The sequence below is a fragment of the Taudactylus pleione genome, unplaced genomic scaffold, assembly GCF_031769625.1.
Source record: "Taudactylus pleione unplaced genomic scaffold, aTauple2 ptg000095l, whole genome shotgun sequence".
In the NCBI taxonomy this organism is placed as follows: domain Eukaryota; kingdom Metazoa; phylum Chordata; class Amphibia; order Anura; family Myobatrachidae; genus Taudactylus; species Taudactylus pleione.
The window spans coordinates 34,699,891-34,724,970 of NW_028284497.1; the positions used below are offsets into that span (position 1 = coordinate 34,699,891).

Sequence of the window (25,080 nt, forward strand, 5' to 3'; positions counted from 1 at the left end):
CTAACATTAAGGGGTTCACGGTCGAGAAGCAAGGCACCCCAAAAAATTCCAGCCAAGGACCATATTCCGGGGCATCACACGAAAAGGGGAAAAAAGGTGATACACGAAAAGGGGAAAAAAGGTGTTACAAGAAAAAGGGGAACCTGTGCTATGTCATTAAGGTGATATGAGCGACCACCATAATTTTTGTTTACCGCCTGTAAAATAACAGAAGCTGATTGGTTGATACTTTGGGGAAGATGTATCAAATCTTTGGGAGAGATACAGATTTTATACATCTCCCCCCCTAATTACAGTACATCCTTCCAAACATTTTCTTTACTGTCCTGTGCACAGTCTTCAATACTACTGCTGATCTGCGAGTCTGATTACCTATTTTCATCTCCTTGAGCAATTGCTCTATGACCATGATTATTCCTAGCCCATTTGTTTCCAGAATATACAGTAGAGTATGTGCACATTTACATTTCTACATTATATAATTTCAGTAAGATAAATCAAAACCTGTCAATAATAGAGATCAAGATATGTTTATTAACATTTAGATATTAAGTATTCATTTTTATCCCTTTATTTTTTTTAAAAGGAGTGGATTTTCAGATGAAGACATTGGTAGTGGATGGAGAACCAACACTATTACAGCTTTGGGATACTGCAGGACAAGAAAGGTATTAGTGCACATCCGAATTTTCATATTATTGTGGGAACTCAATTAACCCCGATAACTTAACCTGGAAAAAAAAGGGAGGTAGCCTCTGGCTTTATTCAGTTAGGCTCTCTTTTTTTACTCTATACCTTCGTTAACGCCCCTTTAATTGATAGGTTTCATGGATTTGTGCGTTAACAGGGTCCCCGTAACATGTTAACCAGTTAGTTATCTGGGATTATTTTACACTGCCAGTGGCCTCACTTTGGGGCTAATTGAATAGCCCTAGGGGATCAATTATCCTGCCGTAAAATTACCACTGCTAATTGAATTCCCCTCATGTTTTCATAGGTTTTTTTTTTTACATTTCACCAAATGTACATCTGTATATCTTTTTAGAATTGCTTTGCCTTGCTGAAAATATACTTTTACAAGAATGGGGACATAATCAGATCTCTTGAAGACTGTGTTTCTCAAGATAGCAACACTTTGGAAGCCCTCAAGTGTACAATGGCTTAAGATTGCACATAGCAGGAGCAGATCAAATCTATAATAGTTCCATTATATCCACTGTAAACCGCTTCTTCTATTAATTGACATGCAAGCTACAAGTAATAATAAATGATAATAATAATATAATTTTATTTAAATAGCGCTTGTCCTCAAAAGGCCTCAAAGTGCTTTACATAAATCACAAACCTAAAACAGAGGATTAGATTTGCAGAAAACCATGAACATAATACAGAGTTGAGCCTACTCACAAACGTACCAGACATGTAATGGAGAAGCTACAGAATACTAAAGCAAGATGCATCCCATCCATGCACACCAGAACACAGAGAAGTGCTCAGATGGGGACAGGGGAGGGAAAGTAGACTAGGGGGTAAAAGACCATGATGGGGTAGTATTGAAAGCAGTCAGCAAATTGGAGGTAGAAGTACATGGTAATCATGGTAACAGATTAATAACACAGTTGACATACTGCAGTGTGGACTGATTGCAATAATAATAATGTTAGGCAATAGAATGGCTAGAATGGGCAGATGAAGTTTTGGGTGGGTGGAGTAATAGTCTATATGAGAATATGGGGTGCAGTGCTTGAGATATTGTTTATTTTTTGGTTAGAGAGTAGCAAAGTCCAAATCCACTTGATACTCCGTCTACAACTCCTCAAGGTTACCTGACATGCGGGCTTGAAGATGGCAGGCAAGCCTGTGTCCAGGCCTTTAAGTGATGGACTTCAGTAGGAGATACGAGTAACCCAGCTTACTCAGGACCTTCTGTAATAGTGCAGAGAGGTGGGTCACCTATCACAATATTTTCTAGCTCATTAGACGACAGTGATCAATTAGTCCTAAGTATCTTTCTCATGCATTATTATGTAAATGTCTGTCACATTGATTGGGACCCTAAAATGCTCAGAACGTTTCCTGTGCCCAAATTTTCATCCAGCCAACAAGTGTAATGAAAATATGACTATAATTTAATTTATTTCTATGTTCCAGGTTTAGGAGTATTGCAAAGTCTTATTTTAGAAGAGCTGATGGAGTTCTGCTTCTCTATGATGTCACTTGTGAGAAGAGCTTCCTGAATGTGCGGGAATGGATAGATATGATTGAGGTACAGTAATATCCTAGTTAAAGCTACACAATATAAACTGTATTTAGGCCCTTGCTCTATGTGGCGTTTTAATGTTAATGGCAATGAAAAGTACTGCAGTGATTGTGACACTCTGGCTAATTACTTGGATTCTTGTCTGATTTTTAGATTTTTTTTTACATAAGATACACATTTTTTACTTCAATACTTCAATATATAAACTTTATAACCAGTGGTGGCACTGCGGTCAGTGACACCCAGGGTGGCCAATAAACCCCTTGTGTTTGTGGAAGGCGTGTGTCCGAAAAGGGGGCATGTCCTCACGGGTATGGGGGCATGGCCTCGTGAAAAGAAAAACCCCTTTTCATCACCCGGGGCTCCTGCTCATTTGGCAGAATCCCAACGCCGGCACCCTGACAGCCAGCATCCCAACGGTAGGTACTGGGGTTAGGGTTAGGCACTAGGGGGAGGGTTAGGCACTAAGGGGAGAGGGCTAGGTTTAGGGTGCGGAAAGGGAGAGGTTATGTTTAGGTACTAGGGGCGAGAGGTTAGGTTTAGGCACCAGGGAGGGAGGGTTAGGGGTAGGGAGGGTTAGGATACTGACCGACAAGCGTCAGTATCCTAACCCTGTCGGTATGGCGGCGTTGGGATTCTGACGTCGGGATCCCGAATGCCGGCATCCCGTACCCAACCCTATTAACTGGCTCGCGGGCACCCAAAAACAAGTTATCAGGGATTTATTTTTGAGCCTGCTTAAGCTCTAGAAATATTCCTGTTAAGTACAGCCTGCAGGCTGCCTTCAGGGTTAATTGAATTCCCACCTTAGTCTGAATACGAGCACCCACCATTTTTCCTTTTGTCAAGTTCTGTTATGCTTCATCTGCAGCTTTGTAAGTGTGTAAAACCAATTCCTGTGTGGTTAAAGTCATAGCTCAGCATCTCTGGTGCATTGGGAGCAGCTTTTTGCTGTGTCTGTGATGTGACTTAGTGTCAAAAGTTAAAGTAAAATTTGGAAAGCTGCTAGTGTTGGAGCATCTCAGCCACATCAGTTTCTTGCACTGTACAGTATGATGTAAGGACGCTCAGTGTATGAGGGCACAACTGTACAGTATGTTTCATACTCTCTTAGAAGAGGGAATCGCTACCCATATATTTATTAGTGCTGTGATTAGCAAAAAACACAACAATGTATTTGTGTCTTCTTTGCTTAGCATTTCAGATGCACCAAATTCACCAAGCCTCATGGGTACTTATTATCTGTACTATAGAGCTATGTAATGTGATGTGTATGCATTGTCTACTGCAACTTTAAGCATTTTTGGTACTCACAATGAAGCCACACGTAAAGTTATATTCCTGGCGCATATGACCCTGGGACATGCAAGGGAAGGGAGCCGCAGTTGCATCCAACTCTGAATAGGTAGCAAAATGCGACTTTTTTAAAAACGCATTTTCCATCTCTGAATAAGGCTCATCATGTCATACATACAGCAACCAGCGACATTATAGGACTGCAGAGTGCCCCTTGCTGGCCCCATCTCCTGATCACCATGACGTTGCACAGAAGGGGAGAGGCCGACAGCACCGGGAAGTGCAGCACTGCCTGAAGCGTCCTGAGGATGCTCCCAGCGGCTATACAGACTTCAGGGTGCCTTCCTTGGGTGTCCAAAGGACACTGGGCAGTGCGGCTGCAGTGATTCTGGCTGCAGGTTTCATTCCAGGCAACCTGCTAACCAGAAACCATGGTCTATGGGCAATGACGGTGCTGCACTCTGTACAATGGCACCACTCGCACACCCCTAGTTATGGCCCTGCACCTACTAGTATTCCTGGATTAAGTGCTACTCTTTTTGAGTTGTTTACATCAAAAGAGGCATCCGACATATGGACACAAGTAATCTTTTTCTTGCACATATATATTTTCCTAAGATCCTAATGGGCATACGTGTCCACCTTTTAATTGAGCATCACTGTATGTACTTTATGTGACCAGTATTTTGATATATATATATATATATATATATATAAAAATTGGTGGATTTGTGTATTGTGTATTGTTCTCCGCAATGATGTGTAGGTACTAAAATCTCTAGGGTTTTGGAGCAGGAACTGTGTTGTATTCTTGTTATTATGTGTCTGTCTGTATTCTGTTACCACTTCATGTGTTAACAAGGTCTGCTGTGGGCAATTCCTACAAACCCTCAGGTATAAAATAGAGGAGGGTGCTGGTACCTCTCTCCCCTGTTTAGTCTGTGCATTCAACCTTTTTCTGTCCATCCTGGTTATCTCAGTTTATAACCTTGTGTCTGTTCTTTCCTAGTTTGTTGCCATGCAACTTCCATCTTGGTCTGTTTTAGCCTGTTTAGCCCGTGATTTACCTCCTGATCAGTCATACTCTGTGGCCCTGTGCCTTTCATCCTGGTCTATCCTAGTTTGTGGCTTTGTGTCTTTCATTCTGTTCTAGTCTGTGGCCATGTTCATTCCATTCTGTCTGTCCTGATCTGTGGCCATGTGCCTTCCATCCTGGTCCATCCTAGTCTGTGGCCTAGTCTTTTCCATCATGTCTGTTTTAGTCTGTGGCCTTGTGCCTTCCATCCTGTCTGTCCTAGGCTGTCGCCATGTGCCTTCCATCCTTTTTGTTCTAATCTGTGGCCATGTGCCTCATTTGTCCTAATTTGTGACCTTGTGCCATGCCATCTTGTTCTGTCCTAGTTTGTGGCCTTGCACCTTCCACCTTAGTCTGGCCTCGTGCCTTCCACTCTTGTCTGTTCTAGGCCTGTTGCCTTGTGCCTTCTATGCAGGTCTGTCCTATTCTATGGTTTTGTATCTTCCATCTTGTCTGTCTTAGTCTGTGGCCTAATACCTTTCATTCTGGCCTGTGGCCTTTTGCCTTCTATCCTGGCCTGTCCTACTCTGTGTTTTTGCGCCTTTCATCCTGTTCTGTAGCCTTGTGCTTTTCATTCTGGTATGTCCTAGTCTGTAGCCTTGTGTCATTGGTTCAGAAATTCTGTTTCGCCTAAAGAGAGCATATTCATGAATTCATGAATGTAGGTATGCACAGAATTTACTGTAAGCTGTAATGTTGTTTGTACTGATTTTACAGGATTCAACACATGACAGTATACCTATCATGATGGTAGGAAATAAAGCCGATCTCCGACAGATACTATCAGAACAAGGTCATAAATGTGTCCCAACCAGTTATGGTGAAAAGCTATCCATGGTGAGTGTCCTAAAGCAAAGCAAAAAATGACCAATAACAATCAGTTTACATAAGAATAACACATGAAATTTAAATTTGGTTTAGTGTGAAAATGTACAGTTTGCGACAGAATTCTACCACAGATTAATAGCAAGGGAAGACCTAAAATAAGCAAATGCAGAGAGAGACTTATCTATGCTTGACTGTGTCAGAGACACAGATGAGAGAAACTGTTCCCTCCTGTCAGTGCCTGGAGCCCCCCCCCCATTTCCTATATGTGCATACCCACCACTTTGGCCCACCTGCAGGACCCCTCCTCTTCCTCAGTTCAATCCCGCAAAGCCCCTAGGGGTCATAGGGGAGACAGAATTGAGAGACTGCTGGAGAGAAATTGGATATAGACTGGGGGTGGATGGACAAAGATGAAAGAGAGAGACTAGAGTCTTTGGCGCCCAGGGCAAGATGAAAAATGGCAACCCCACTGGAGTGTGTGCCAAAAAAAAGGTGCAGCCACTGAAAAATGAGTGTGTGTCAACATCACACGCCACCGTTTCTCGTCACTATGGGAACATTCCTTCCCATTCCATATGCACCTTAATGCTCCCAGTAGTAGTGGCCCTTATGCAATGCCCACTGTAGTAGTGCCCCTCATGAAATGTCCCCAGTAATAGTGCCCTTTATACAATGCCTCCAGTAGCAGTGCCTCTTATGCAATGCCCCCTGTAGTAGAGCCCTTTATGTAGTGCCCCCAGTAGTAGTGCCCTTTATGCAGTGCCCTCAGTAGTAGTGGCCTTTATCCAGTGCCCCCAGTAGTAATGCCCCTTTTATAGTGCCCCTTATGCAGTGGTCCCAGTAGTGCCCCTTATGTAGTGCTCCTTAGGCAGTGCCCCCAGTAGTAGTGCCACTTACGCATAAAACACACAGAACACAAAACTATACTTGCCTGACTCCCCGCTATTGCGCCCGCAGCAATCTTCTCCTCCTGCACAGCACTATGGGACGTCATGATGTTTCTCCCTTCACCCACTACAGGAGTGAGCTTCAGCCCAGCGCCAGTCCTGGGTGCAACAGCCAATAAGAATCTGTCTGACTCTTATTGGCTGCTAAAACATACACACCACCGCTGGGTAGTCAGTCAGTAAATGTACTAACCGGCGGCGGTTTGGTTGTTTTACTGTGTAGTGCTGAGATCCGCACTGACCTGGACGGCGACCCACACCCCCCTGGCGCTGGTTAAATTTAGTAAGCAGTATATTCTTCAGAAGAAAGGGCTCACATCTGAATGCTTGAAAGGTACTGACATTGTTCTAATTTGCATGTCATGACATGATAAAACAAAATGTGCTTTGCAGGATAGTGAGTTCATCAAAACTAGGGGTGAGCGGGTTCGGATTTCTGAAATCCGAACCCCCCCGAGCCCCCCCGATCCGAGTCCGATCCGAATCAGGCTCGACTTTTCCCGCCTGACTCGGATCTGAAATCGAGGCAAAACGTCATCATCCCGCCTTCCGAGTCTCGCGGGTTTTGGATCCTATATAAGGTACCCGCGTCGGCGCCATTTTCTCACTCGGCTGTGGACAGTGAAGAGGGAGGGTGGGAGTTAGGGCTGTGTAGTGTAGTGTAGTGTAGTGCTGCTGTTGTCCACTACTTCAAAGTCCATAGGGGCTGGCTGTGTTGTGCTGTGCTGCTGTTGTTAATAGGGGCTGTGTCCACTACTTCAAAGTCCATAGGGGCTGGCTGGACTGTGTTGTGCAGTCAGTTCTCCATAGGGGCTGTGTCCACTCCAAAGTCCTGTGCAGTGTCCCAGTCCTAAAGGGGTGCTGTAGTGTTGTCCAGGGGGTGCTCTGTCCATCAGGGGTGCTCCCCCCAAGTGCTAAAAAAATAATATATTTTCTGTGTTTGTGAATTGTGTGCGCAGTAGCCGCATGTGCATCAACAAAGTAGTGCCAAGCGTGCGCCTGTGTCATAAGTAAAGGGCCGGCTGGCTTGACCGTTAAGGGTGCTGTAACCCCCGAAAGTACACTCCAGTCCAAACCAAAAAAAAAATTATTTTCTGTGTTTGTGAATTGTGTGCGCAGTAGCCGCACGTGCATCAACAAAGTAGTGCCAAGCGTGCGCCTGTGTCATAAGTAAAGGGCCGGCTGGCTTGACCGTTAAGGGTGCTGTAACCCCCGAAAGTACACTCCAGTCCAAACCAAAAAAAAAATAATTTTCTGTGTTTGTGAATTGTGTGCGCAGTAGCCGCACGTGCATCAACAAAGTAGTGCCAAGCGTGCGCCTGTGTCATAAGTAAAGGGCCGGCTGGCTTGACCGTTAAGGGTGCTGTAACCCCCGAAAGTACACTCCAGTCCAAACCAAAAAAAAATTTATTTTCTGTGTTTGTGAATTGTGTGCGCAGTAGCCGCACGTGCATCAACAAAGTAGTGCCAAGCGTGCGCCTGTGTCATAAGTAAAGGGCCGGCTGGCTTGACCGTTAAGGGTGCTGTAACCCCCGAAAGTACACTCCAGTCCAAACCAAAAAAAAAATTATTTTCTGTGTTTGTGAATTGTGTGCGCAGTAGCCGCACGTGCATCAACAAAGTAGTGCCAAGCGTGTGCCTGTGTCATAAGTAAAGGGCCGGCTGGCTTGACCGTTAAAGGGTGCTGTAACCCCCAAAGTACACTCCAGTCCAAACCGAAAAAAAAAATTATTTTCTGTGTTTGTGAATTGTGTGCGCAGTAGCCGCATGTGCATCAACAAAGTAGTGCCAAGCGTGCGCCTGTGTCATAAGTAAAGGGCCGGCTGGCTTGACCATTAAAGGGTGCTGTAACCCCCAAAGTACACTCCAGTCCAAACCAAAAAAAAAATTATTTTCTGTGTTTGTGAATTGTGTGCGCAGTAGCCGCACGTGCATCAACAAAGTAGTGCCAAGCGTGCGCCTGTGTCATAAGTAAAGGGCCGGCTGGCTTGACCGTTAAAGGGTGCTGTAACCCCCGAAAGTACACTCCAGTCCAAACCAAAAAAAAAATTATTTTCTGTGTTTGTGAATTGTGTGCGCAGTAGCCGCACGTGCATCAACAAAGTAGTGCCAAGCGTGCGCCTGTGTCATAAGTAAAGGGCCGGCTGGCTTGACCGTTAAAGGGTGCTGTAACCCCCAAAGTACACTCCAGTCCAAACCAAAAAAAAAATTATTTTCTGTGTTTGTGAATTGTGTGCGCAGTAGCCGCACGTGCATCAACAAAGTAGTGCCAAGTGTGCGCCTGTGTCATAAGTAAAGGGCCGGCTGGCTAGACCGTTAAAGGGTGCTGTAACCCCCGAAAGTACAGTCCAGTCCAAACCAAAAAAAAAATTATTTTCTGTGTTTGTGAATTGTGTGCGCAGTAGCCGCACGTGCATCAACAAAGTAGTGCCAAGCGTGCGCCTGTGTCATAAGTAAAGGGCTGGCTGGCTTGACCATTAAAGGGTGCTGTAACCCCCAAAGTACACTCCAGTCCAAACCAAAAAAAAAATTATTTTCTGTGTTTGTGAATTGTGTGCGCAGTAGCCGCACGTGCATCAACAAAGTAGTGCCAAGTGTGCGCCTGTGTCATAAGTAAAGGGCCGGCTGGCTAGACCGTTAAAGGGTGCTGTAACCCCCGAAAGTACACTCCAGTCCAAACCCCAAAAAAAATTATTTTCTGTGTTTGTGAATTGTGTGCGCAGTAGCCGCACGTGCATCAACAAAGTAGTGCCAAGCGTGCGCCTGTGTCATAAGTAAAGGGCCGGCTTGCTTGACCGTTAAAGGGTTCTGTAACCCCCAAAGTACACTCCAAACCAAAAAAAAATATATTTTCTGTGTTTGTGACTTGTGTGCACTGTGGCTGCACGTGCATCAACAAAGGAGCAGCGCCAAGCGTGCGCCTGTGTCCCATAAGTAAAGAGCCGGCTGGCTCATTTCTTAAAGGGTGGTGTAACCCACAAAGTGCACTACTCTCCAGCAAAAATAAAAAAATATTTTCTGTGTTTGTGTGCGCTTTAGCCGCACGTATATATATCAATATAACATAAATGGAGGACCAAACTTTCTCCGATAAAAATAAAATAGGGAAAGATCAAGAACCACTTCCTCCTAGTGCTGTTGCTGCTGCTGGGAGTTGTTCATCATCCCAGAGAGGAAGTAGGAACATCACTACTTTTACTAAACAATTGACCCTCCAACAGTCCCTAGCGATGAGGATGAAGTACGACAGCAGTCATCCTGAAGCAAAACGTATAACTGAGGCCTTGACTGCTATGTTGGTGTTAGACGTGCGTCCGGTATCCTACATTAGTGCAGTGGGATTTAGACAATTGATGGAGGTAGTGTGTCCTCGGTTCCAAATCCCGTCTAGATTCCACCTGCATCCTCAAAGCAGCAGCGACAAGCGTGCGTCTGTCTGTTAAAGGGTGGTGACACCCTCAAAGTGTGCTACACAAACAATTAAAATATTGTTCTTTTTTTTCTGTCTTTGTGAATTGTGTGGGCTGTAGCCGCACCTGCATCCTTAAAGCAGCAGCGACAAGCGTGTGTCTGTCTGTTAAAGGGTGGTGACACGCTCACAGTGTGCTACACAAACAATTAAAATATTGTTCTTTTTTTTTCGGTCTTTGTGAAATGTGTGGGCTGTAGCCGCACCTGCATCCTTAAAGCAGCAGCGACAAGCGTGCGTCTGTCTGTTAAAGGGTGGTGTAACTCTCAAAGTGCTCCAAAAAATAAAAAACTATTTTTTTAATGTGTTTGCGACTTGTGTGCGATGTAGCCGCACTTGCATCCTCAAAGCAGCAGCGACAAGCGTGCGTCTGTCTGTTAATGGGTGGTGACACCCTCAAAGTGTGCTACACAAACAATAAAAATATTCTTCTTCTTTTTTCTGTCTTTGTGAATTGTGTGGGCTGTAGCCGCACCTGCATCCTTAAAGCAGCAGCGACAAGCGTGCGTCTGTCTGTTAAAGGGTGGTGACACCCTCAAAGTGTGCTACACAAACAATAAAAATATTCTTCTTCTTTTTTCTGTCTTTGTGAATTGTGTGGGCTGTAGCCGCACCTGCATCCTTAAAGCAGCAGCGACAAGCGTGCGTCTGTCTGTTAAAGGGTGGTGACACCCTCAAAGTGTGCTACACAAACAATTAAAATATTGTTCTTTTTTCTGTCTTTGTGAATTGTGTGGGCTGTAGCCGCACCTGCATCCTTAAAGCAGCAGCGACAAACGTGCGTCTGTCTGTTAAAGGGTGGTGACACCCTCAAAGTGTGCTACACAAACAATTAAAATATTGTTCTTTTTTTTTTGGTCTTTGTGAAATGTGTGGGCTGTAGCCGCACCTGCATCCTTAAAGCAGCAGCGACAAGCGTGCGTTTGTCTGTTAAAGGGTGGTGACACCCTCAAAGTGTGCTACACAAACAATAAAAATATTCTTCTTCTTTTTTCTGTCTATGTGAATTGTGTGGGCTGTAGCCGCACCTGCATCCTTAAAGCAGCAGCGACAAGCGTGCGTCTGTCTGTTAAAGGGTGGTGACACCCTCAAAGTGTGCTACACAAACAATAAAAATATTCTTCTTCTTTTTTCTGTCTATGTGAATTGTGTGGGCTGTAGCCGCACCTGCATCCTTAAAGCAGCAGCGACAAGCGTGCGTCTGTCTGTTAAAGGGTGGTGACACCTCAAAGTGTTCTACACAAACAATTAAAATATTGTTCTTTTTTTTTCGGTCTTTGTGAAATGTGTGGGCTGTAGCCGCACCTGCATCCTTAAAGCAGCAGTGACAAGCGTGCGTCTGTCTGTTAAAGGGTGGTGTAACTCTCAAAGTGCTCCAAAAAATAAAAAACTATTTTTTTAATGTGTTTGTGACTTGTGTGCGGTGTAGCCGCACTTGCATCCTCAAAGCAGCAGCGACAAGCGTGCGTCTGTCTGTTAAAGGGTGGTGACACCCTCAAAGTGTGCTACACAAACAATAAAAATATTCTTCTTTTTTCTGTCTTTGTGAATTGTGTGGGCTGTAGCCGCACCTGCATCCTTAAAGCAGCAGCGACAAGCGTGCGTCTGTCTGTTAAAGGGTGGTGACACCCTCAAAGTGTGCTACACAAACAATTAAAATATTGTTCTTTTTTTTTTGGTCTTTGTGAAATGTGTGGGCTGTAGCCGCACCTGCATCCTTAAAGCAGCAGCGACAAGCGTGCGTCTGTCTGTTAAAGGGTGGTGACACCCTCAAAGTGTGCTACACAAACAATAAAAATATTCTTCTTCTTTTTTCTGTCTTTGTGAATTGTGTGGGCTGTAGCCGCACTTGCATCCTCAAAGCAGCAGCGACAAGCGTGCGTCTGTCTGTTAAAGGGTGGTGTAACCCTCAAAGTGTGCTCCACAAACAATAAAAATATTCTTTTTTTTTTTCTGTCTTTGTGAATTGTGTGGGCTGTAGCCGCACTTGAATCCTCAAAGCAGCAGCGACAAGCGTGCGTCTGTCTGTTAAAGGATTACATCGGTGACAGCATCCAAGTAGGCATGTCAGACAGTCCGTACCTGTACTGGCAGGAAAAAGAAGCAATTTGGAGGTCCCTGTACAAACTGGCTCTATTTTACCTGAGTTGCCCCCCTCCAGTGTGTACTCCGAAAGAGTGTTTAGTGCAGCCGGGAACCTTGTCAGCGAAAGGCGTAGGAGGTTGCTTCCACAAAATGTGAAGAAGATGATGTTCATAAAATGAATTATCAACTCTTCCAGGGAGACCAGCCTCCAGAACGTACAGAGGGACCTGTGGTTCCAGCAGGGACGAATTAATACTCTGTGAGGATGAGGATGTACACACTGAAGAGGGTGAGGAATCGGTGGATGAGGAGGATGAGGATGACATCTTGCCTCCGTAGAGCCAGTTTGTGCAGGGACAGATAAATTGCCAGCTTGTTTTGTGGGGGCCCAAACGAACCAATCATTTCAGCCACAGTTGTGTGGCAGACCCTGGCGCTGAAATGATTGGTTTGTTAAAGTGTGCATGTCCTGTTTATACAACATAAGGGTGGGTGGGAGGGCCCAAGGACAATTCCATCTTGCACCTCTTTTTTTTCTTTGCATTATGTACAGTTTGGGGCCTAGTTTTTCAATGCCATCCTGTCTGCCACTGCAGTTTCACGCCTAGATGGGTCACGTGTTTGTGCCGCCCACTCGTGTCGCTTAGCATAGTCATCCAGCTACCTCGGTGCAACCTTTTGGACATAAAAACACTATTGTGAGGTGTGAGGTATTCAGAATAGACTGGAAATGAGTGGAAATTAAGGTTATTGAGGTTAATAATAGCATAGGAGCAGAAAAACCTACAAATTCTGTGATTTTAGCTGTTTTTATGCTTTTTTTCAAAAAAATACAGATCCAAAACACAAAACCCAGAACCCAAAACACGGAAGGGTGGTTTTGGCAAAACCAATCCAGATCCAAAACACGAAGAAAGATCCAGATCCAAAACCAAAACACAAAACACGAAAAGTGGCCGGTGCACACCCCTAATCAAAACAAAACCAACTGATCTGTCTGTAAGGGGTATATTTACTAAAGTGAGAGTTTTTAGAAGTGGAGATGTTGCCCATAGCAACCATTATTTACAAAACTCTCACTTTAGGAAATAAATGTCCAACTGATCTTTTTATAAGTGTCCAACTGATCTGTCTATAAAAAGTCTAAAATGCCCCCAAAAATCTCAAACTCTGTATTAAAGCTAAAGTTCTACTGCCACTAAGGTACGTATGGTTTAAAATTTTTCAATTTTAAGAAGTCTTCAGTCACTCTGATTGATCCTAAAATGGAATCAGAACCTAATTTAATCAGTGTTACTATAACCTAAACAATTCTCAGCATAAGTATAGCATTCTAAACGCCAAGCCTATCTGACATATATATATTTAATAGGACACTTTGCTTAATAAAAAATAATGGTGGCAACACATTGACATAACAGAAATGTTAATGCAAAACTAATACTATAACACTTGCATACACTTTGGCATAATCTACCACCTGGGGAAGGTTAGATGATATAGAGTTCTAGAAGACTGATGCCCAAAAGCTAAAATAATTTCACCTTTTTTTCCATTTTACTTTGATCAAACCTTGCCCTCTGTGCAAGTTTACTAACCTGTTTTACAGTTTTTTGCCCTTTTGTCTAAGAATATGCAAATATAATTCTATTTTGGAGCATAGCAGAGAGATGGTATAATTTATACATATACATATAAAACATGATTGTGATATTGATTTCTAGGGGCGAGTGAAAATAGCATAATATTAGCCAAAAAGTAGTATAATATAAGCCAAAGTATACTATTAGCAAAAAAAAATAGCATAATATTATTGAAAAAGTAGCATACAGCATCCAGACAAATCAACATTGCTGTCTATCTGTAAAGCCGCATACACACTAGACGATCTCTATGAACGATATGGACGATAACAAAATTGTTCAAGGATATATCGTTCAGTGTTTATGCAGTGAACACCCAATGATGTGCACTCTCGCGGGTCGTTAATTATGTCTTTTGTCGTCCATACATGGAGGCCAATCTGACGATATCATCAAGAATGTGGCAGGATGACTTAAGTGAAAGATATCTTTAAAGATATCTGTCAGTGTGTACATCCAGTAACGTTTGTCCTGCACTACAGAAAGTTCAAGGGAAATCTTTTACCAATATTGTTCATACAGCACATCGTCTAGTGTGTATGAGCCTTAAAGCCGCATACAACCGGGACGATGTGCTGTATCAGGGCCACTATCGGGGGGGGGGACTGCCGGGCCTCAAGTCCCGGGCCCGGAGGAAAGAGATAGAGAGGGGGGACCGGGTTGCAGCGGTGCTACACCACACCGACAGGGGATGCAGGGCGAGTTCATAGAACTTACATACATTCAACTCCTGGGGCCAAAAACCGGCCTGAGATTGCGGAACGGCAGCCAATCAGGAGCGGCTGCTCCTGATTGGCTGCTGGTCCGGGAGCTGTGAGTGGCTCGCGGCCGGCTTTTGAAATGCCGTCAGAGCTGTTTAGAAGTTCTCCTGGACTGATGTCACGTCTAAATGTACCTGGCTGGCTGCACCAGCTCAGCCAGCTGAAAAGTCCATTAACAACAGGTACTCCCTGACCTTGCAATTCCATGTGCTCTCCCCTCTGTTCCAGCCAGCCTTCCCTGTCCACCTGCTGTTTCAGACAGCCTTCTCTGCCTTGCCTCCTCCCTCCTCTGTTACAGCCTTTGCTGCCCTGTACTTTCTCCCTAGACAGCAAGCCTTCCCTATACCTCCCTAGTCAGCAAGTCTTCTTTGCCTGTGCCTACCCACTAGTTAAGCCAGCCTTCCCTGTCCCCCCAGTCAGACAGCCTTCCCTGTCTCCCCCATTATCAGCCAGCCTTCCCTGCCCTGTACCTCCACCCCTGTTCAGCCAACCTTCCATGCCCCCCTAGTCAGCCAGCCTTCTCTGCCCAGTCCCCCCCAGTCCAGTCAGCCTTCTCTGCCCTGTGCCCCCCACCCTAGTCCAGCCAGCCTTCCCTGTGCCCCCTAGTCAGCCAGCCTTCCATACACTGTGCCTCTCTCCCTTGTCCAGACAGCCTTCCCTGCCCCCCCTGTCCAGCCAGCCTTCCCTGCCCTATGTTTTACCCTTCTTCTAGCTCTTCCTGTGGATTCAGCCTTTCCAGTGCAATATTTATATATATTAGCATGTCAATCTAACACCAACCACAGCGCAAAGTTTGTGAATTCTTAAAGGCACCAATTGATCCCTCCAGTGTAGCTCTGCCCCCTCCACCCCCGGGGGACCCTGCCTATCTTGTCAGTACCGGGCCCCGCAATTTCTGATGGCAGCCCTGTGCTGTATGAACAATATTGGTGAAAGATTTACCTTGAACTTTCTGTAGTGCAGGACAAACGATACTGGGTGTACACACTGATAGATATCTTTCAGTGAAGTTATCCTGCCACATCTCTGAACAGGCAATTCTTGATGATATCGTCAGATTGGCTGAATGTATGGACTACCAAATGGAACAATATTTCATTGAACGATATCGTTATCGTTCATATCGTTCAAGATATAGTTTCGTGTGTACAGTATGCCCCTTTAGACTAACAATGCGGCTAAATATGGAAAACTCATGTCATACTGTACATACTCATACTGTACATACTCATATAATACAGTGATCTATGACATACATGACAAACAACAATGTACAGTATGACAACATGACTTTCCACTTTTAGCCGCATAGTTAGTCTTCTGTATATACAGCAATGCAGATTAATCTTCATGTTCTTTGCTAATATTTCACTAATATGATGCTACTCGCTGGCTAATATTATGCTGCTTTTACACAAATATTTGTGTGAACTTTGTGCTATTGGAAGTGCTATGTTAAGTATAGTACAGTAGTGACGATAGTGCAAAAATACACTTGAGAAACCCTAGCGTAAGATCTGGCACCACTATAGTGAATATGTGCCATGCTGTGAGCAAAACTGAGTAAGGACACATCTGTATATACTTGTCTAGTCCTTTAAACAGCGGTGTTGATTTGGTGTTTCTTATCTATGTTCAGATGGGTTGGGTACAGGATGCCAGCGCTCGGGAGCCCGGCGGTCAGAATCGGGATTATGACCACATCCCGTACAGATGTGTCCACATACATCTTACTTCCTTGCTTTCTAAACAGCCATTCTAGTTCCGCCATGCAGTGGTGTGACTCTGTAGTGCCAAGCGTCTTTTCTTGCAACTTTTTACCTTCAAATGCATCTTATTCGTAAAGCCGCTGACACTGTAAGGTAGCATTTGCATACAGATACACCCGCAGTCACACACAGAATATAGGCATGCCGCATATCATTTTAATCAGCAGAAGCTGCTTGTGCATCCAATTAGCATCACCTATTTGCGAATAAGACGCATTTGAAGGTAAAAAGTCGCACGGAAAGACACTTGGTGCTACCGAGTTGAACAGTGCTCATGTGTTACGTTTTACGCGACTTGTAGCGCACGGAGGTAAGATGTATGTGGACACATCTGTATATACTTGGTCTGTTTTTTTCTCAAGCTCTGTAGGGTTAAAAGTGTAAAACAGCCCCTGAATGGGTGACAGTCTAACTCTCGATTAAACCACAGTCATCTTAATTACTCCTCCAGGACTTCACTTCAAGACATACTGTAATGAACATTGATTTACGCATTTACATCAGTATTGATGCTCATTTAGCTTCTTGATTGTCACTCTTGATCTATACACTGTCTTTTCCTAAAACGGGGTCTTATTCTGGTCAGGCAAGAAATAAAGACCACAGGGAACTCTGTTACTGTCGCATGACATTGGTAACCTCTCTGCACTCTCTCAGCAAGTTAAACCAGCAGTGTTGGACTTGGGACCTCATTCAGACCCGCTCACTAAGGCGCGATCGCTCGCTCTGAGCGATTTTCTCCTATCTGCGCATGCATATAATTCGCAGTGCGTGTGCGCAAGCCATTCGTTGCAGTCTGATTTGGTTGCTCGTAAGCCACTATCAGGTCGCTGCTTTAAGTGACAGATAGTGCCATTTGTGGGTGGTAACAGTGTGAACGGGGCAGTGTTGTTGCGAGCGCAGGCGTGTCAGTCCGCAGTGTACTCCTGGGGCTAAATTTACAGTTGTGGCATTTGGTAACTGCTGATTTGCAGTGGTTTGACCCCAAAATTTAATGCTGCAATAATGTTAAATGCAAAACCACAGAGTCTCTTCTCAGCTATAGATGTTTCTCACTGAGGGGTCTATTTACTAAGCAGTGTTAGGAGACAGAGTGAAAAGTGATAAGAAAGTGATAAGGTGCCAGCCAATCAGCTCCTAACTGCCATCTCACTTACTGTGTTTAAAAAATTACAGTTGGGAGCTGATTGGCTGGCACCTTATCACTTTCTTATCACTTTTCACTCTGTCTCCTTACACTGCTTAGTAAATAGACCCCTGAGACCAAGCGCCTCCTTCTTGGATCTCAGGCTAGCTTGTCCGTCAAATATAAAACTACATTTACAGTTATAATGTACTTCTGTACTTCATGGCCTCCTTGATTACAAACTTGAATGACTTGAACCATAAAACTCATGTAGCTGCTTGTCCTCAGCAGTTAAGAGGAATGGAACAGTCAACTCTAGGGGAATTCATGATAACTCCTCCTGATTAATGCAAAAAACAAACCTCAGATCCCACCAAAAATCACAAAGCTCAAAGTTCTTTGGTTTTACTGTCATTTACATGTTCACGCAATGTTAGTAAATATCTGTCTAATGTTTATCTAAGGAAGTTAATGAATATGACACGTAGAAGGGTAAAAGCATTTCATGCAATCTGGCTTGAACAAGTTGTAAAATGATTTCAAACTTCACTGAAAAAATATGTAGTGCCCCCTACAGTAAATGTAAATGTTTCTCCCCTAATTGAACTAATGATTAAATGTGTATAACGTGTAAATAACATTATGTTGTGGAAAATGGGCAGTACTCTGGCTCTACAATACTGGCATCTTATGCCCAGACCTTTGTGGCCTCTCCTCAAATGTCGGGCTGCTTTCTTTACACTAATTGGTGATTACATACACGTTATTAATTGTGCATCTAGTTGGGACCATACATTCTCTCTTACAAATTATTTACAATTGAATGCACCATTATCAAACACAGCGAGTTTTATCACTCGTTGAGTATGATAGAACTCGTTGATAAATGAGGCCCTAGGTGTTAGTTACATATGGTCACTTATAATGATCTTAGAATTATATACTTTCAAACACTTGTCACACAGTACTTTGATTTGTTCTGTCTGAGTTTAAATCTGCATTCTTGCTTGAAAAATACAGTGAAGGGAACAGGGATATTGAATTCTGGCATTGCTCTCCTGGGGGTATATTTACTTACAGTAAGTGCGGATTTGTAGAAGTGGAGGTGTTGCTCATAGCAAGCAGCACTTCAGTAAATATATCCCCTGGTGTCAGTGAATTCAACTTTTTATATACAAGAAACATTTACCCTCTCCCTCCTCCTTTTCTCTTTTATAAATGTAGCTCAATTTTTGACGATGACATACAAATATAATAAAATGCTGATTAACATTATTGTAGTAGAGCAGTGAGCAACAATAATGTAATGCTTAGGCAAGAGGTTCCCAAACTCGGTCCTCAAGGCAGTCCAGATTTTAATGATACCCATTCTTGACCACAGGTGACTTAATTAGGGGGAGATGTATTAACGGCGACATCGCCGTTGCGGTATATCCCCCCCCACTTCGAGTACATACCGCGGTTCATTACCGCGGTATGTACCAAGGATTTCGCAAAGGACAGCCCTCTCGATGAGAGCTGTCCTTTGCGATACGGCCGGGCAGAGGGACTTCCGGGTTGAACACCCAGAAGTCCTTCTGCGCATGCGCAGAAGGACGCGGGCCGCGGGGGCTCATGGGAGGGATCCCTCCCGGCCCCGAGCGTCGCGCTAAGAAGCCCATAGGCTTCTATTGGGTAACGCCTCCTGAAGGTGGCGTTACGTAGCGACGCGAAGCAGCAGAATGCAGCGCATTCTGCTGCTTAATACATACGGGGAATGCGGTAAAACCCCCGAAAACGGCATTTTCGGGGGTTTTACCGCATTTTGCCGTTAATACATCTCCCCCTTAGTACCTTAGTTCAGTGGTTCTCAAACTCGGTCCTCAGGACCCCACACAGTTCACATTTTGTAGGTCTCCTAGCAGTAGCACAGGTGTAGTCATTACTCACAGACACATTTTAAAAGATGCCCAGGTGGAGCTAATTATTTCACTTGATTCTGTGAGGAGACCTGGAAAACATGCACTGTTGGGGGTCCTGAGGACTGAGTTTGAGAACCTGTGCCTTAGTCAATTTGATTTAACTACCTGTGCTCAACCATAGATATCTCTAAAACCTGAACTGTTGGGGAGCCTTGAGGACCGCGTTTGGGAACCTCTGGCTTAGGCTGTTAGTATGAATCATATATAAACAGATCTGAACCTTGCAACACCCATACCGTATGTTTCCTATAAGAAGTATTTAGGATGAAATGGGATAATTTCTCCTGTCAAAAATGAAGGCTGACATGCATTGTTTCCCTATTCAGACTTACAGAGCATTGTTCTGCGAAACTAGTGCCAAAGAGGGATCAAATATTGTGGAGGCTGTTCTTCATCTTGCACGGTATTTATATTAATCACAGCTTCTTACATAAAAAAAATATATACAGGTTGAGTCTCTTATATCCAAATATTCCGAAATACGGAATATTCCGAAATATGGAATTTTTTTGGCATGACTCAGATAATGAAACCTTTGATTTTTGATGGTTCAATGTACACGAACTTTGTCTAAGGCATAAATTATTACAAATATTGTATAAAATTACATTCAGGCTCTGTGTATATGAAACGTAAATTAATTAAATTTCTGTACACAAACTTTGTTTTAGCCACAAAATTATTGAAAATATTGTATAAAATTACCTGCAGGCTGTGTGTATAAGGTGTATATAAGACAAATGTATTCTGTGTGTATATTTGGGTCCTATTCCCAAGATATCTCATTATGGTATGCAATTATTCCAAAATACGGAATATTCTGTTATCCAAAATACCCCTGGTCCCAAGCATTTTGGATATGGAAGACTCAACCTGTAGCTAGTATTTACATTATTTATACAGAAGGTACATAAATCACAAAGATAATTGTCAATTTGATGTTTTGATTTTCCCAAAAAATAGCAAGTTGGTTAATTAAGCTTAAAAATGTTGATAGCAACTAGGCAGAAAGCCCAACAACTGTATATAACAACAATTGTATTTGTAAAGCTACGGTTAAAACTTAGGGCCTGATTCATTACGGATCACAATTGCGATCGTAGCTGGGATTTTGCACGCAGGTCTGCTGCGAAAATATGGTAATAACTGCAATCGCAAAGCCATCGCACAGCCAGCACAGAGACACCCACTACCGCTATCTCACATCCGTAATACCTTACAGTCCTGTGTATACATCGGGAGCACAGAGTAACATCTGCCCCTCACGCACAATTACAACAGGTCTGACCTTACTCAGAAATTGCTAACCTCGTCGTGACGTCCTGTCCCTCGGTCTGCGACGGCTTTGTATCTATGTAGATGATCGCACTGCGATCACAATGCTAACTCAGGCATGTGTGCGGTGTATATGCATGCGCAGTATGCACCATCGGCTGATCTGCATACGCTGTTGCAGTAATAATAAAGCACATATTTTGAGCTGAGGATGATATAGACTTCAACAACCAAAACAAATGGGTTTGGCAATGTGTTCAGTTCATTAAGGCTTGGTGTGGCTCATGTAAATCAAGACAGCGGTAACATTTTAATTTAAATTTAGATATTAGATGTTTTTAAAGATAGGTGGATCTCGTCCTGTGACGTTTATTGTAGGCTTATCCTGTGTTTTTATGAAAATTCCCTGAATGGGGCTATCTACAGCAACACTCCATCCACCTTTCAGAGGAGCCATGGGCTGTATCCAAAATTGGGGATTAAGGGCCTGATTCAGACCTGCTCGCAAGCGCTATGTGCTCGCAAGCGGGTCGATGTTAGGGCATTGCGCACATGCGGTGTGCAAGCCACGGAGCGAGTGAGAAATTCACTCGCTCCAGGGCTCGCTACAAACGGGGTGGCTGTCGATGTTGATCGACAGCTCGCCCCGTTTTGCAGGCGGGGAGGGGGGGTGGCTGGTCAAACGGAGGCGTTCCTGAAAGAACTCCTGTCATTTGAGGGTGGCCTTACTGACATCACGAGTGATGTCAGTAGTGAGTTTCTGGCTCTATTAGAGCTCTATTAGAGCTGGAAGCTAACTGGGGCTTGTGGCAGATGAGACCCTACCACAAGGGTCTCGTCGCAAGCCCGATGGTCGCGACCATCACCTGGCCGCTCGCAAAAGCTGTGGGTGGTCACCCACAGCTTAGCGAGCGGCCATGAGGCCGGTTTAAAAAAAAAGCAGCCGCCCTGTTTCAGAGCGAGCGCTCGTTTTTTGCGAGCGGCTCTGAATCAGGGCCTAAAGCCTTTATATGCTTTAAGTAGTATGAGTTTTTATAGCTACCTATTGATGGGCATGATTAATAGCACTTGTTTGAAACGGGCAGAGGTCTGAAAACATATGTACTGTAGGCCATGTATTTGGAATGTTGGTCCAAATAATTTTAACGATGGGGAATTTCTACTGTAAGTGGAGATGTGGCTTCATAATCACTCCAATAGGATTCTTGGGAATTAGTTTCAAGCTGACATTGAAGTCAAGTTATCCAGTAATCGATTCACAATTGTAGAGCTGAAGGAAGCATGGAAGGCTATGGCTACTCCTTTCATGGAGCTCTTGGACAGGTTTAGTAAAAAACTAGTTCTTTGAGGTTATTGGCTCTCTCCTTGGCATACTCTTGTACATCTTGGAACCATTTCCGCAAAGATTATGTGACCGCATCTATTGTCATTTTATCACCCACCTAAATAGGATAGGGTGCAATGAAGGGACTCAGGTGAGTAATCAACGGCAGGAAAGGATCAGTAGGCTATGTGTGGCTTGGGGGTAGGGGGGTAGGCTCCATGTAGCTTTGAGGAAGGGGGTGGAACAAAGGCTCCATGTGGCTAGGATGGGGGGGTTGGTATGCTCTGTGTGGCTAGGGAGGAGGGGAGGCTCCGTGTGGCTTGAAGGAGGTCCCCACAACTTAGTTGCCCTGGGGCCCCCTCAAACCTTGATGAGAGAGAGAATTACCTTCTGTAAACTTTTTTTTTCTTTTTAGGGAAGTTAGAAAGCGGAGTGATGACGAGGATGACAGAGGGTCCGTAACCAACCTTTCAGGAGCCATTACCAAAAAGCCAGCACAAATGAAAAACTGCTGTAATGTCTAAACTTTTCTAATACATTATTTTTGAGCAGCATAATAAAGTGCTATTTTTCATAAGCTGTTTTTGGAATAAATATAATGGTATTGTACATACTGTATTAGTTATGTGTATTTCTGTTGTCCCCCCCATTGCTTTCAACTGTGATGTACATTGCACCGGGCATCTTTTTCTTGTTATTTATATGTAAGCGAGATTACATAGGAATGACTACTGTATAACATAACCATCGTGTAATGAATATGCTGTGCTTCTGTTTATATGCTGAAGATGTTCTCATGTTTAGAATGCATATATTCAGTCTGTTTTTACATTTATTTACAAATGTAATTTATTAAGCCTTCTCTCAATTTTCTACAAAGCACCATGGACTCTTAAACACTATGTGAATGTCTCTTTATTTGTCCTAAATTACGCTATTGGTGTCTTATACTTAATTTATATAAAAAATAAAGTTTCCAATTTTTCATTTTGGTATGGTCTGTCCACACAACAAACTGTAAAATGAAACCTTAAAAAGAAAGCTGAGTTATTCACATACTGTACTAAAAGAAATAGCAAATTGTACAATTTTAACAAACACACGCACACTGTATATATATAAACAAACAAACACGCACACTGCATATAATTATATAAACAAGGGCGCAGCTACCGTGGGTGCAGGGAGTGCAGTTGCTATGGGGCCCTGCCCTGCACTCAGCTCTCCTCACTTAGCATATTGTGCGCTGCAAGATGTAAAGAAGCGTCCGCAGTTCTGGCTGCACAATTAGAGAAGTTAAAGTAGCTGGTCAGTGGCCTTATCCTGATGATCATAGGCTCAACCCTACCACTCCGAGCCCTGGCGACTTACACTGTCACCATAGGGACAGAGCTACATAGGGATGGGGCAAAGCTACACTGGGATGGGGACGGAGCTAACGCAGGGCTGGATTAACAATGAGGCAGGTGGAGCTTCAGCTCCAGGCCCTCCCATCAAAACATGCCCACAGCATCTGTTGTGGTGCTGTAGACAGGAATTTTTTTTCCTGCTACAGTAGCCTGCCAATGGCCATCCGAGACCCTGCTCCCTGACTGAGGCCCAGCCCCCACCGGAGGGTCGTGACCCACCCCCTTCCCCCAGTCTCCCCCTCACCAATTGGGGCTTAATTAAAGGTACTCTCCACCTGTGTTCCTCCTGTCTTTCCATGTTGCTGTCCCTGTCTTCCTCCTGTCTTCCCTGTTTTCCTTCCATCTCCCCTGTTCTCCTCCCATCTCATTCTTTTTTCCTGTCTCCTCCTGTTCTTCCCCCTGTCTTCCTCCTATCTTTTTTTCACTCTGTATTCACCCCGTCTCCTCCTGTTCTTTCCAATTCCTTTTGTCTCTGCCTGGTCACCTGTGCAGACATTTCATGTGGGTTCCGATGTACAACCTCAGCTGTATTTTTCTCTGTATGTGAAAGTCACAAGCTGGTGTTGTGGAGGAGCCTCAGTTCAGGCCGAGGGGCTCATTTATCATTGTATACTTGCGGCTATATCACTGAAAACACCCGTTTTGGGGTAAACCACAAATATTAAATTTTCCCTAGATGTATGAAAGAGGGATCGCAGCAGATATCTCCTATATCTGCTGTGATCACTCCATTCCCACTGGCAGCCGCATCCTCTCTAGGTTTCTATGGTAAATGGAATGCTGCCAAATTGACCAACACCCCCTGTGGAGACCACACCCCCACAACACTGGTCACACACCCCATAGCACTAGTGACACGCCTATGGCACTGGTCACACCCCCTGCATTAGCAAACAGCAGACCCTTCAGAAATTTCAGCTCCAGACCCATGAGGACCTTAATCTATCACTGAGCTCAGTGTGTATGTGTGTGAGTCACTGTGGGGGAGATGCACTAAGCTCTGGAAAGTGATAAATTGGAAAGTGATAAACTACCAATCAGCTCCTGTCATGTTACAGGCTGTTTGGATATTGACAGTTAGGAGCTAATTGGTTGGTACTTTAAATCTGTCCAATTTATCACTTTCCAGAGATTAGTACATCTGCCCAAAGGTTTGTGTGGTAAGGACCACTGGCTCTGATGGTCCCAGCAGTAAACTGCTTTTTTGTCACAGACAGATGTCTGCCTGTGACTAATGCTGGGTACACACTAGACGATATGACGTCCGATCCAGCAGATTGGAACGACATATCGGCCACATCGTCTAGTGTGTACCCGCTGTCTTGCTGGAGTGTGTATCGGCCCTACATTCAGGTCTGATGGGTGGTATCATTAGTGAGGGCCGATTGCAGCATGGCCCCTGGCATCACTGCCGGTATCGGCAAGTGTGGTTGCACTTGCTGACGCCGGCTCCCCTGCCATATCCCGTCACTGATGAGGTCTGGAACACAAGCTTCCTGCCGGGACTATCAGCGCTGCAGCCCCTTACTGACAGTGCAGAAGAGCTGCACACTATTAGATGGGGGCATAGAAATGATTTTCCTTTGGCCTCCCTTTCATAGGAGGCTTCACATGTGTCCTGCCCCCAACTCTCCTTTATTCTCCTCCCCTTGCTTGCTCAGTGTAAAGTTGACTCATCTCCCCATGTGTGCCTCTGACCCCCCTTACTCATGTGTGCCTCTGACTTCCTCTCCATCTCTTACTGTGCCCCCACCATCATCCACTATGTAGATATGTAGATATGGTAAATCAGATGAATCTCGTGGACTCTGTTAGTTCAGTTAGTGATGTGAAACTAAGCAAAAGGGCAGGG

General features: G+C 44.2%; 1 protein-coding gene across 1 annotated transcript in view; it reads left to right on the forward strand.

The window, feature by feature from the left end:
- RASEF (RAS and EF-hand domain containing) overlaps positions 1-22,697 on the forward strand; it is a 131,573-nt gene extending 108,876 nt beyond the window's left edge. The window contains exons 13-17 of the mRNA XM_088470292.1: positions 587-668; positions 2,152-2,266; positions 5,349-5,468; positions 19,547-19,623; positions 22,235-22,697. Of these exons, the coding sequence (XP_088326418.1) occupies positions 587-668; positions 2,152-2,266; positions 5,349-5,468; positions 19,547-19,623; positions 22,235-22,343 (503 nt within the window). The 3' untranslated portion in view covers positions 22,344-22,697. The remainder of the gene's footprint in view (positions 1-586; positions 669-2,151; positions 2,267-5,348; positions 5,469-19,546; positions 19,624-22,234) is intronic.
- Positions 22,698-25,080: the final 2,383 nt, after the last annotated feature.